Here is a 13,569-nt window from a genome sequence, read left to right as displayed (position 1 = left end):
GATACAAGGATCTGTGTGACTCTGACAGCGTGTTGATGTGATCATATCGACTTTCAAACTTTTAAAACCCTCATTGCTACCTATCTATCCACATCCAACTACCAATTGTTCCCTTGCTAGTATAATCCTAACCCTGCTGGGAACGGAGCGCCATGCAGTGTTACTGGAACACAAAAACGACCCCCATCCGGTCCACGGACACGGTCATGGTGTATGGACTCTCGATGACAGCAACGTCGAGAACGGCATCCAGATGACTCCTCAACAATTGTTGCTGCTGGATCGAGACGACGGTAGACCGCGCCGTCTTGGCCCGACCCTTGCCCTTGCCGCCATCGTCGCCGCCAGCACCGACGCTCTGCCGTGGCAGCCTCTCCGTGTTGAGCGTAAGCGCCGTGGTAGGATGGCTGGCCGTGAAGCTCGGCCGCGGCTCCTCGGGTCCGATGCCGCTGAACACGGTGCTGTTCTCGATGCGAGACAAGTCCCAGAACCGGAGCTTCTTGTCGGAGCCGGCCGTGAGGATGTAGGCATAACGCACGTCACGGCCGCCGCTGCCACCACCGCCGCCATTGTCGACCTCGACGCTGGCACTGCTGCTTCCGACGACCATGGCGCGCACCCCGCGGTCTGAGCCGCCCGTGACGTGGGCCGCCTCCCCTGTCTCGATATCGGTCGCGAACCGGCCCAGCATGCCCTCGGGTTTATCCTCGTCCACCTCCCAGGCGCTGTAGCCGCGCGGGGCTTCCTTGTTACCGCCCACTCGGTAGACCTCGCGGCACGTGGTCTTTTCCAAGTCCCAAACGGTCACCTCGCCCTGTCCGGTGCCCCCCGCGACGCAGACCCACCTCCCGCGGCCCTTAGTAGGGTGCACTGCGAGACGGTAGACGGCACCCTTGCCAGGAACACCCCATGCCTTGAGGCGGACTTTGAAGCGCAGATCCCAGAGGTCGAGCACGCCATGCGAGGTTCCGAGACACAGCCAGTTGCGCTTGCGGTCCAGGCAGAAACACGTTGGTGTTCCATGGTGTACAGGGTTTTCGAGCGCCCAAAGTAGTGTTGTATTGCGCAGGTCAATGGCTTCTACCCGTGACATGTTGGTTGCCAGGATCAACGTCGAGGTCGTCGAGTTGAACCCTGTCGAGCCACCCTCAGTGCTGCCTGGCGAGCCGTTCCCTTGCTGCTTGTAGTGCTCGCACCACACGGCAAATTCACCAGGCCGACTGAGTTGGTACCGACGGATCATCCGCGGCTGTTTGTTGTACCGCGTCACATCTCCAGACATGGAACATTCAACCTTGACTATATGTACACTTCCATCACTTCCGCAACTCACAAAGCAGTGGGTATCCTGGATAAAACACAGAGACAGCACTCTGACACCTGGTGCATGCGAGTAGACTGCTCTTGAGCGGTGCGCAATGTTACGCTCGAGCCGTGCGGTATCCCAAACTCTGACTGTCCCGTCGTCACCACCCGTGATGAAGAAGACGTGATCTGGCGATGGCACTACTCTATTGATGGCTCCGGTATGTTCCGAGAAGGTGGCCACCAGCTTACCCGCCGGCCTCCATCCTTGTTCGGAACCATCGGCCGTAGCTGGTCTGCTGACTCTTCGTCGAGCTATTGGCGCTACCAGCGGTCCAAACTCGGCGACGTCGTGTGGGTAGTTGTCCACGTACATCGAGTCCAGCATCCTGAGGATGTTGGGATCGTTACCTTCATAGCTGTGATTAGCCCTCGACCTGTTCTTCGCAAGCGGATCCTCAGCGGCGTCGGCCGCCAGTGGTTTGGCCTTGGAAGTCTGCGAGGATGGGCCTCCGACCTGGCCAAAGGCGTTTGCTTCAGTCATGCCAGTTTCTGCCCCCGACTTGGCACTGTCCTTGCGGTTGAGGAGGCTAAGCGCACTCGATTGGTGACGCAATGTCCTCTTGGGCCCTTGCCCATTGAACCTGTGCTTTTCCCCGTCCCCAGGTGGTGAAAGAAGCCCTGGCGAGGTGCTCGACGGGGCACCTGCCAGCTCATCGTCCAACGACATGCGCCCTTCGATAGACATTGGTGACAAGCTGTTGCGGCTGCTCAGACGGGTCCTGTGGCTATTGAGTGCTGCACGCCGGCGCCTAGCCACCGGGTCGTCAATACTCATCGATGCGTCCCGCAGTGCGTCCGTGATGGTGCGTGGGGCGCCGTCCAGTTCGCCGCCTCCTTGAGACATGCCCTTTGGCTCCTCGTCGAAGAACACCATTTGTGGCGTCACTCCAAGAGTGCGAAGGGGGATGATATTATTTAGCTGCTTTGAGGTTTTGTCCTCGTCCCTGGTAGCTGCCGAGTCCCGCGTCTTCATCTGGCTCAACCTCCAGATGAACTCCCTCAAGCTCAGAAGCTTGAATTCATCCTCCTGCGACAAGCCCAGATTGCGCAGCCTTGACAACCACTGCTCATCCTCCTCATTGCGTGCAACCTTGCCCAGGTTGGCTGGGTTGTGCTCACTTGAGCCGCGGCCGTTGCCCTTTGCGGCAGAAGAGTTTCCGAGCATGAGCGCCCGTGCCTTTTGTAAAGGCTTCCAAAACAGCCCTCGGTCTGATTTGAGAGCCCACAATAGTGCCTGATCAAACACTGGTCTTGTGAGCGGTCTCCTGAGTGTCCCAAGTAACGCCAGCTCGGAGAACTGCGGCGTGATGCCAGGCTTCAGGTACGGGGCTACTATTGGATACACCATACACCTAATGTCGGCCGCGGTTAAGTACTTGGTGGCCATGGCGATGAACTCAGTCGCAGACTCGCGTATCCATATGTTCGGGTGCATGGTGAAGCGCGCCACAACCTCAACAAGCTCACAAACCCTCGACTTGGACAGTAACCCAAGCTCTGCCAGCTCGGCAAGTGAGTGGAGCGCACCTTGCACCACGTTTTCCTCCGTGTCCATTAGAGCCTGCACCATAAGTGGCAGTATGAACTCGTCCAGACTGGTACTTCCTATAAAGGCAGCGATGCCAACGATGGTGTCGAAAAGAGCACACTTGAGGGTCCAGTCACGGTCGTTCAGATACGTGTTGAGGTGTGCCAGTATGATGTCATTCGAATCTGCTGTTCCGAAGAACATGCAGAGTTCCGGGACTGAGCTGAGGAAAGCTCTCCGGACAAAGGGATCCGGGTCCTCGATCAACAGCTTGACGTGCAACTCAAACTGAATCACCAGTTCATGGCGAGTATGCTCGAACATGCCATCAAATGCAGTGGTGCTCCCTGGCTCGACCTCGGGGTCAGCAACCGTGATTGCCCCCTCGGCTCTTAGAGCACCTGCTATGTCGAGATATCGGCCAGCGGTAGTAGCCAGTGTCCCGAGACAAGATGCATATGTCATTCTCACCAGCGGACTAGGATTCGCCTGTGCACTAGTCAGGGCTACCTGCATCCGTGGCAGAATATACTCGAGGAAGATGGGTGAGTTCACAGGTGTCACAACCTTGACGAGGGCCAGAACCTGCGTGATTGTCCTGATTGCCGTGATCACGACCATGTCGGCTTTGTCATTGAGCAGAGACATTAGATATGGCACAACCCGATCCAACTTTGCTTCATCCGTTATTCTCTCCGAGAAGGCGAGTAGAACATCACAAGCTCGAATCTTGGACGCTGCCCTCGCAGTGTTTCGTATCGACGAACATATCAAAGCCAAAAAAATCAGAGTACCATCGTCTGATGGCGGTTGCCCCTGGCTCGATACATAGTGTTCGTGGTTTGGTATATTAAGCCTGACCGGGAAGTGCCCCAGACCGAGGCGAGGAGGTTTGGGCACAAGGACACCACTGCCTGAGCTCGGGTTATGCTGGTAGCCCAGCGAGTAAGAGATCTTATCGAAATCATAAAAAACTCTATCGATCCTTTCGTCAGCCTCACCAAGGTTCCGTGTTGCCCCTGATATCGGATACTGGCCCGATGACGGATCTGTAATAACCTCCATGTACTGGTGGAGAAAGTCATAGAAGTAATCTGGGAAGACGGTTTTGCGCCAGAAGCGCAGATAATCATCGGCAGAGTATCTCTTTTGAGGATCCAACTGTATCATGTGAATTATCATTTCGCGCAAGTCCTTGTCTGGAATGTGGGAGAGGTGCGAGATAGCAGGGTCGTATTTCCCACTCCGATAGTTGTACAGTTGGCTGAGACTGAATATGGGCGCTTCAGTGAACAGCTCAGCAATGACGCAGCCGGCGCTGAATATATCCATAGCCCAGTTCAGCTTTGTGGGAGAATTCATGGCGTCCCCGGCGGACTGGAACCGTTCGGGCGCAATGTAGCAGGTCCTCCGCCCTGACGTATCAAAAAAGTAAGAGAAGTCGGCCGGGTTGTCATCTGGCAGGATGACGGGCTTGAAGGAGGAGGAAAAGTCTGACAGATACAGCCAGTTCCACGAGGTCACCAGGGTGTTCTCCGTCTTGATGTCGCCATGGTAGATGTCCCTGCTGTGGCAGTCGCGCAGGGCGCAGAGCAACTGGAAGGCAAGCCATTTCTTCTCAATGTCCTCCAAGAACGGCCGAGTGCTGAATCGATCGTAGAGAGAGTTGTAGAGGTACTGTCGCACGAGATATCCGTTGGTGTCGGTCTCGATGACCCGCTGGTAGGCCAAGGCGTTCGGTACGTCGGCTAGGGCTTTGCTTTCACCTACAAGTTTGAGAAGTAGAAAATCTTTGTCAAGAGCTGTTCGGTCCTGGCTTCGGTTCCGCATGCACAGCACAAATAGAGCAGGATCTTACGAATTATCTCTTGCCTATAGTCGTCAAGAGGCATGGGAGTGTACGGCTTGGTAAGAACCTTGACCAGAACAACGCCATCGTGATGTCTAGCGCGGATGCACTTGAGAAAGCGCGCCGTGCCGACCGACTTTTCGTACACAAGATCGCCCAGTTCTGGTATGTCGATACCGGCAGAGCCGGCTGGTGGCGACGTGAGAGAGAATCCCTGACCCATGGTGGAAGCTGGAGCGCGAGGGCGTTTCCGCTAGATGGAAGCTACCGCGGTCCTTTACCAGCTCTACCCGTTAATCATGTTGAAGACATCAATCAAGACGATGACAACACTGGGAAGAAAGTCGTCCGATATCCAGTTGACTTCAATTAGTATAAGGATATATGGTGATCGCCGGCTCGTTATGCTACAGTTTATCGCGGTGTTGTGTTGTACGATTTTCCCCCTTCACCATGTGATGATGATATCTGTGTGTGGGAAGAGTATGTCACGACCGAAGTTAACGTGTGAGCCATCATGCATGGACGTCCAGAATGACGAGCCATGTGGAGCTCTGACCAAGCAAGCCAAGATGGGCTGCTCCCCGCCACAGCTGCCAGTGGTGCTGGGGGGTTATGGCGGCCCCGCAGTAAATGACATACCCCAGATCATAAGATAAGATAGATACCTACAAGACAGGTAGGTAAGGTGTGTGTGTGTATCTTAGTGCAGATGAGGACCCTGCCATTTATCTATCACCTGACCATCTATGATGAACGAAGAAGGTTTTGCGAGCGATTTCAACTACTTACTTGATGGTAGAGACTATACAAGAATATCTAATGAACCTAAAACTAGTCTAGTGTTATTCGCTTTAAAGGTACTTGCAATCTCCCCACCGTATAACGTATTCAGTGCCTTTTAGTTTTTAGAATCACATCACGCACAGTCCATCCCATTTCCCGACTTGCAGCACACTAGGCTGGATAGATCCATCTCACAAAAAGTCTCCGTGCGTGGGCGGGGATCACCTGAAACAGCCACACTCGACGGCGGCCCTGACGACAAAGGCTCTTTTTACAACACCAGAGCTCAGCTGCTTTCCTTCTATACTGCTTGTCGACAAGTGAACAAGGTGACTTGTTTAGACGGAGTTGCCAGCTTGTCAATTTGGTGACAGGTCGGCTCGAAACAACCTAGAACGAAATGGAAATAAACCAGACCTCGTAGCATTGCGCTGGTCTAGTCAGCTCTCGTCACCATTTTTGCGTGGCGTGCCCTCGTCATACTATCCCAATACTCACTTGTTAGAGCCCACTTTAAGATTTCTCAGTCACCTTTGGCAGACAAGATTTGATTCGTATCCACGCTGTTTAGAACTAGACTATTCTGGAATTAGACCTATTACTTTGTCTAATCCGAATCTTGCCCTAGAACAGGCTTTCAAAATTGGATCATGCCCAGAAGCGGACTGGCAAGACCAACGGAGAGAATAATCAGCCAAAGTACATGTGACACATTCAATTGGCGTACATTAACAATAGTGGAGATAATATGCTGACGACGACCAGGTGATCAAGAAAAGGGTACGCAAAATTTTGTCTTGATAGCATTGCCAAATCCAACCCGTCACAGCTGCACAAGATTTATCTGGCTCGACGAGTCGGGCTTTTCTCATCCATTAGACTATACCACCGTGGAAAGCTGCCAACCCCTGATGCGCGCAATGAGATAAAGATTAGATAGCAAAGTACCCTCCCCGACCGCACACTCTTAAAGATAGCAGTTAAAAAGAAGAAGAAGAAAAACCACCGATGGCCTGAAGACCGGGTATAAGTAAGCATCAACAATCGAAACGAAAGGGGAGGGTTTATGCACAGTATTCTGGTGGTTGTTTATTATATTCGGCAATGCCTCACAATAAGTATGAGTGCCTGCAACAGGCGGAATAAATAGATCCCCTGGACAAACGCAAGAACGATGAGGCTGAACAGGTAGCATGGACGAAAAGGAGGTCTATGTCGGTAACTGAGACCATTAAGCGTAACGTCGCAAAAAGAAATATGCATCAGATGATGTCTATGTGCAGGGAAGACGTATGAGGCGCTGAAACTGTTGAACTCGGTGACTGAATACTGAAATATCAAATCTTGCAGGATATCTGCAGATGCTTTTGAGGAGGGAAAAAGGCGCCAAACTCCGGAAATCGAGGAATGATGGGCATAAGAATTCGTAATATCAGACGTTGCAAACGTGTCTTGTTCAGACCGGGTAGCCGCTGGAGCCTGCTTCCGTCGAGCCGTCGCTATCGATCGTCTTCCTCCAGTGCTCAGGTAGGCATACGCAGACGAGCGGGAATGCCTTGATCTCACCACTGGCTGGTGGTGATGATACATCTCGTGACGGCCCTGAGGTGTGGGACACGCCACTATCGCGCTGTTTGTGTCGTCGTGCCTCCCACTCTTCGGCACGATCATCCAGAAGAACACCCGTGGCCCAGCCATCGTCCCAAATACCGACAATCTTGAGCATATCACCTCTCTCCAATGTGAATTCGTCGGCAGCGCGAGGCTGGTAAGCCCAGAGAACAGAGACTTTGTCGCCCGGGTGTATGTCATCTTGGGAGTAGTAATCTTTGAAGAACGGCAATTGCTCCGACTGCTGACTGGCCATACCTGGAGGAGACGAAGACATGCCGCCTGCACTACCTGGAGAATTAGGATCACCTTCCAGAGCCGAACTACTCGACAGTGAGCCGTGCCTCCTAAGCGCTGCAGGCGGCGGTCGAAGTACGCCAATTCGGGGTTCTGGTTCAGGGCTTTCGGCAAAATCGTCAGAAGAACTCTGATTGTCCCCTCCCCTGCTCCTGCCCGCGCCATAGCCGGCTGCCGCGCCAACCGCGGCGGCTCCGAGCGGTAGACCCCGGCCATCATGGCCGCCATACCCGTGGCGGGCTGGGGAGTCACCTGTATGACCTTCGAGTGCTGACATCCTTGCTATCCTACCGCCTGGCAGAACTTCGTAGCCCTGCGGGTTTGGTCCCGAGGGCACGGTGTGCACTTGCGAGGTGGAGGTACCTCCTCTGCGAGCAGGAGATGGCTGGTTAAAGATGCTCCCACTTTGGCTGCCCCGTCGTCTTCTCCTGAGAAGAATGCACACGAAAATCAGAGCTGCGATGAGGGCAAAGCCAATGATGGATCCAATGACAATTCCAGCTATAGCGCCCCCTGAAAGACCGTTTCGTTCGGATGAGGGAGCCGGAGTACTAGTGCTCGTGGGTGTCACAGTCGGAAGTGACACGCTGGGAATGACAGTCGGGAGAACAACGCCAACGCATCTACTCTGAGTATTGGACGTGTAGCAGCATGTGTCGGTGGAATTAATACCGCCTGACGCACAGTACGAGCACAAGCCGATTGTGCTGTTGCCATAGCCACAGTTGTCGGGCTCGTTGGTAATGCCTTGAATGCAGGTTTGAGAAGACAGAGAATTGGCTGGCAGGGCGCAGTTAGTGAAGTCGGCCCTTATCTGCTTCTGAGCATTGCTCCCAGCATTCGAACACAACCTGCTGTCGGACGCGATCAATGCCTCGCTCTGGGCAAATTGGGCCTGTGATTATTTATCAGCATTCGCGTCCAACACAACCTGGTCTTCAAACTCATAAAGCTGGGTCGTCAAAGAACATACGCAAGTCTCGGCGCAGACAGGACGGGATTGGTCTGAACCAAGGCTGCACTTGTCAATCGAGTTTTGCACCAGTGAATTGCATATCGTTGTCGTAGTAAAACGCGCATATTGCTCTGTCGTGTTTGAAAGATTAATTCCGCCACAACCAAGTAGCGTTTGATACCTATCGGGTTACCGTTAGCTAGTTGATCGTGGACCTGGGTCTATTAATTATCAAGCGCGTACTTTTCTTGAACGTAGCTCGTACGGACGTATTCCTTTAACCGGTCGTCAAAATTTTGTGTGTTTGAAACAAACCGCATGAAGGAGCTAAAAGATTAAGTTAGAAAAGCTGTTCAGCTATAACCTACAACCTCGGGTGAAAGGTTACTCACAAGAGCCCGACAATGTAGTCGTCATTTGAGACAGAGGCTGACTGGAATGCAGGACAAGCAGTAGACCCTTGCATCGAAATACACGCAGCCATCGTCACAGGGGCAGACGACAGAAACGTGGAGAGCACCAGGCTTCGTATGCTGGAGACAGGCCGTCCTCTTCTTCGACGTATCCTTTCCTGGCTAGAAGGCTTAGCCATGATGTTCTGCTGGATCGCGTTCCGAGCGCGTACCGACCAGGTCGTCGGGTGGAAGGTGTTGAGTAACCGCGCAAATCGCTGAACTAAATTTCCGATTACTGCTGCGTCATAATCTTCTGGTTACGCGATGACTTTGTATGCGTCTCCAAGAACCGGTCGCAAGAAGCGTCGCGACACCACCTCTTGATGAAGTGTTCTTTTTTATTAAGGTGCCGTCGTGGTGACTGATGCTACTCGATTCAAGTTGCCAATACCCAAAAAGAAAGATGCCGAGCTAAGCGACTGAATACTCGGGTTCCGTAGTGAGTGAGAGGAGTCTGAAGATATGGTCGGAGTCGGGCAGACCAAGGACGGTGTTTTTGCCGAAATGGTGGCTGGGAGGTGCGTAACTTCGGTCCGCCGAGGGCTATCTTCAATAACGATTGACGACAGTTGGAGTGAAGGTACGACGGCGGCGGCTGCGGCAGGAACGTTGCCGAAAACCTAATTCAGGTCGTTGTGCCGAAGGTGGGAAGCTGCTCGCGGTGCTTTACGTCGTTCCTGGAGTTGATGGCAAACGAAGGTGTGTGGAACAAATGTATGCAGATCACTGCAGGCTGTCTGAGAATCGACCTCTGGCGAGCTGTTTTAGTGCCGCGCGGGTCAATGCAAAGCTAGGCGCCGCGGTGCTGCTTTTTCTGAACCAAAAGGGACCGAGGAAAGACTGAATAAGAAACGAATGTGTAGGAAGCCTTGTGAGACCTCACAAAAATAGGCAAGTAAAAAACAATAATAAAAAAAGACAAGTAAGATAAAGAAGCAAACAAACAAGTTAGATGATGAAGACAACAACTGGGGGTCAGATGGTAAAGGTTTATTAAAGCGCAACGAATGAAACACAAAAGAGAGGACGAGATGGGTAGTTTCAAGATCTCGTAGGGACCAGACTGGTTTTGCAGCCTCCCATGAATGATACCTTGAGCAAGCTTTAGGTACCTATCTAGGTGATTGACTGACTGGCTGCACAGAGAGGTCTTTCGCGCGAGTGCGATGCCTTTGCCGACGTGGCGAGCAGAAGTGGTGACAATGTTTCGTTACCCAAAAGACGAGAGATTGTGAGGGTGACTGACTGACTGCGAAAACGACGACCAGCCAGTCAGCTGCGTGGAGCAGCCGGCGGGTCGCCAAACAGCGGGCAACCAGGCACACATTCTGTGGCCGCCAGGGACCCATGGGTGGAGTCCAAGACCCAGTCACGATACAGCAACGGGCGGGGCTCAAATCAAAACGTTGCGGATTCCTCCCGCTTGCTCCTCTCTGCTTTGCTTGTTGCGTGGAGCATTTAGACTAGGATTGAAGGGGCCATACCCAGCTCTTACAGGGGTTGCACAGAGGCTTTGACCCAGAAGGGCAACGGGTAATCTCATTGATTAGCAAGGGTCTCGCTGAAGTTTCCGTGCCCAGGAGATTTTCCCCCTCAAGCTCGGACCAGATAGGCAAACAAAAAAAAAAAAAAAAAACAAGTGGCAGTGGTGCAGGAGCCAGGCCGAGCGCATTGATGGGTGTGAGGGATAGCTTGCGAATCATGAGGAAGCGAGTAAAGGTGCGCCTCTCTTCAACGCCGGTGCCCCTGGCGAAATCAAGGTTTGGCATAGGGTGCATGGCTGAGACGGCTTGACGGCAATAAGATCACCCACTTTCTCAATCACCACAGCCTTATGCGAGGGATCGTGGCTTTAATTTGCATCTCAAAGGGGCGCATAAAGCAGTTTTTGTACCGATAAATCTGCAGACAGTTTACTGTACCGGTAAGTTGTTTTCAGGCTCTAAAACAACGTCCCAGAAGCAAAGGGGTCCACGAGAAAATGAGATGTTATCAAATTATCAAACAAAGTTACCTTGGTATTAGACGACAGGACAGACAGGCTCATCCAATTAAACTAGCGTCGGTGTAAGTGGGGGTTTTCCTTGACATTCTGTCAGATTATCGGTGCTGGGTCAATAAGAAAGGGCCTAACAACAGGCGACGAACCTGACCGTTTGAAGTTCGTCTGTTCTTTCTCTTCCTTCGTACCTTGCCTAGCCGGGCGGTTGGCTCACCCATAGTTCCGTCTCCACCTAAAAACACAGCTTTCAAAATCCTTAAACATCAAATTGAATTGCGCTGCAGGGGTGCAAACAGATGGCACTATCGGTCTCGCCCTTACCAAAGGTACCTACCTAGGTGTGTGTATATCCAGGCTAGTCAGGTACCTAGGAACTTCGCAGGTAGATAAATAAATAACCAAGGTAGGTATCCTGTTAATTAGGTCAACACCAAAAAAAGCTTTTTTTTTCTCTCTTTTTTCTGAGATAGATCTTGTGAAATGATTGACGTCTAGACCATTCTCGAAAAATGGTAATGCAAAATGAAAGAGAGAAAGAAAAAAAAAAATAACGGTTACTTTTAGGGTATGGGATGTGCATCAGATAAACCCGGTCATGTCGCGTGTGTGCAACGCCAAGGTTCAGGGCATTCAGAGAACGCACGTGCTTAAAAGGGAGGGATGTCAATTTTCAGTAACATCCATCGTACCTACTGTACTATTATTACCGAGTACAAATGAGTCTGGCTTTTTACCCCCCTTTGTGTACTATCGAGCCATCCTTGACCACCAGTACCTGTCACTGTCAGCCCGGCGCGGTCACTCAGGCGGGCTGGAAGCTCGAGCACAGCTATCGTCGTCTCCCGTTACGTTGCGTAGCTGCGAGGTGAACAGGCTCGGGGTCTTGGCAACAAACCAATTCTCTCTCCCTTGTTTGTCTGCTTCGCATCAGCCGCATAATCATCACACTGGGAACGAAAAGAAGAGAGAAAAAAGAAAAGAAAAAAAACCCGTCGCGGCACTACGTACATTAGTTACACTACCTGAGGCACACTGCTCCTGCGGCATTCATGGCTCGAAACAAATTGACCATGAGCCCCTCCTACGTTTGGCCTCGCGCGGTACATGTACGGCAGTTATCATTAATCAAATGACCCACGATCTTGATGGCGAGCCGGGGCTTGTAAAAGTTTCCGATGGTCTTTATGCCGCATGATATTTTATCTTCATTGGCTCCGTGTTTAGGATTACGAACATATGTGGCCGTGTGGTTACATGCTGGGTGGCCAGCGAGGAAGTATGGCTCGCAGGAGGCATCAGAAGTCGAGTCTGAAACGGGAAAGCCTCAGCTAACGAAGTACTTGCCAAAGACAGCGCCTTGAGCTATCATCAAAGCTCTTCGAGGGGTTTGGTCATGTATGTATCTGATCATACTAGATAGGAAAGGTATTCCGGAACGATATAGAACAAGTATGCAAAGCATGTCCGAAAGTTTTTGCACCAAACATGCATCGCAGGTACCGAACCACAATCGTCATGTACCGGGTTGATGGCATCTGACCTGACCAATAAATGAAGATCGGGAAGTTAAGAATAAGACCTTGCGGGTTTCTGCCGAGGGGCTTCACACTGTAGGTGGGGAGGACGAAGTAAAATATATTTACTTGTAGATTGAGTGTCACCATTGGAGAGGTTAGCGCCTGGCGAATCGCGCAGGGGTTTTTTTTTCTGGACCATTTCTACAGTACCTACTGCGTACCTACATACGTATGCTGGCAGGGTGCCCAATTGGGGGCCTTTCGATGCAATGCCTGCACTACAACCTGCAAGGAATAGGATGACAGCTTAAGCGCTCGGATGCGCACGATGCCAGACCGCCGGAAAACTCAATTTCAAAAATAAAACGAAAAAGTAATAAATAACAAACACATTCGAATCCTCCTGGGTCCATTGCGGTGGTCAGCGGCTTCTGTGCTTGGTTCCAACCGGACATAAAATCGGCCTATCCGAATATTTTCAAGCACATACCTTACCTAGAGTACAGCGTACCTACGGAGTATCAACGGAGTCCCCAGATACTGTGAGGCTGCACAATATGTACGGAGTCGGGATCTTCCCCGTCAGGAAAATCAGGCCACCTGGCCAAGGCGGGATGGGATGTTCCTTCCATTTGGTGCTTGCGGTGCTACTTAACTTTTGTACACAAAAGGCATCAAATTTCTGGCTCTGAGTCTGCGTCGTAAAACTGACGTGCTCCATACCTACCTTAGGTACCTACCTTACCTAAATATGTAATACAAGGCGAAAGTTTTTCTCTCAGGCGCCGTTTCAGCCTCCAGCTTTCGTTCATCGAATGAATTGAAATTTACCTTTCCATTTCTTAATTGTTCCTTGGGCATATCACCACAGCCACCCTGCTCGAGGCCATCTTACCTACCCGACTCGAGGTCCCTAATGCGGTGATACAGGCTACGCCAGTCTACAAAGTCGAATCAATCTAGCCAGTCGCTACGATTCCCTGTGTGGGAAACATCGAAACATGCATGGTATGGGTATGCTATTCAATCAACAATCTCTCTCACCTACCTACCTAGGTACCTACCGGCCTATTCGAATAACCGGGCTTCCTCACTGGGGTCTCGGCCCTTGGATTGGATACTCGCAACAATGTGCGGCAGGTTAATATCCCTTGTGATTTGTTCTCATTTGCCCTTTGTTTGTTTACTATGGTGTAAATCC

At 51.7% G+C, this 13,569-nt stretch overlaps 2 protein-coding genes across 2 annotated transcripts; both read right to left on the bottom strand.

Moving 5' to 3' along the window:
- Nucleotides 1-160: 160 nt before the first annotated feature.
- PgNI_01772 (uncharacterized protein) lies at nt 161-5,181 on the bottom strand (the record flags this gene model as incomplete). Its single annotated transcript, XM_031121844.1, has 2 exons — nt 4,755-5,181; nt 161-4,662 (listed from the first exon to the last, which is right to left on the bottom strand). The coding sequence occupies exons 1-2, from the start codon at nt 4,966-4,968 to the stop codon at nt 161-163; spliced, it is 4,716 nt and encodes a 1,571-aa protein (XP_030987533.1). The 5' UTR covers nt 4,969-5,181.
- A 1,043-nt stretch (nt 5,182-6,224) lies between these two features.
- PgNI_01771 (uncharacterized protein) lies at nt 6,225-10,085 on the bottom strand. Its single transcript, XM_031121843.1, has 4 exons — nt 8,787-10,085; nt 8,638-8,721; nt 8,413-8,575; nt 6,225-8,334 (listed from the first exon to the last, which is right to left on the bottom strand). The coding sequence occupies exons 1-4, from the start codon at nt 8,984-8,986 to the stop codon at nt 6,988-6,990; spliced, it is 1,794 nt and encodes a 597-aa protein (XP_030987536.1). The 5' UTR covers nt 8,987-10,085; the 3' UTR covers nt 6,225-6,987.
- Between the last annotated feature and the right edge of the window lie 3,484 nt (nt 10,086-13,569).

The sequence above is a fragment of the Pyricularia grisea genome (genome assembly GCF_004355905.1).
Source record: "Pyricularia grisea strain NI907 chromosome Unknown Pyricularia_grisea_NI907_Scaffold_1, whole genome shotgun sequence".
In the NCBI taxonomy this organism is placed as follows: Eukaryota; Fungi; Ascomycota; class Sordariomycetes; order Magnaporthales; family Pyriculariaceae; genus Pyricularia; species Pyricularia grisea.
The sequence above is the reverse complement of the archived record's forward strand: the minus strand, read 5'-3'. Positions and strand labels throughout refer to the sequence as shown.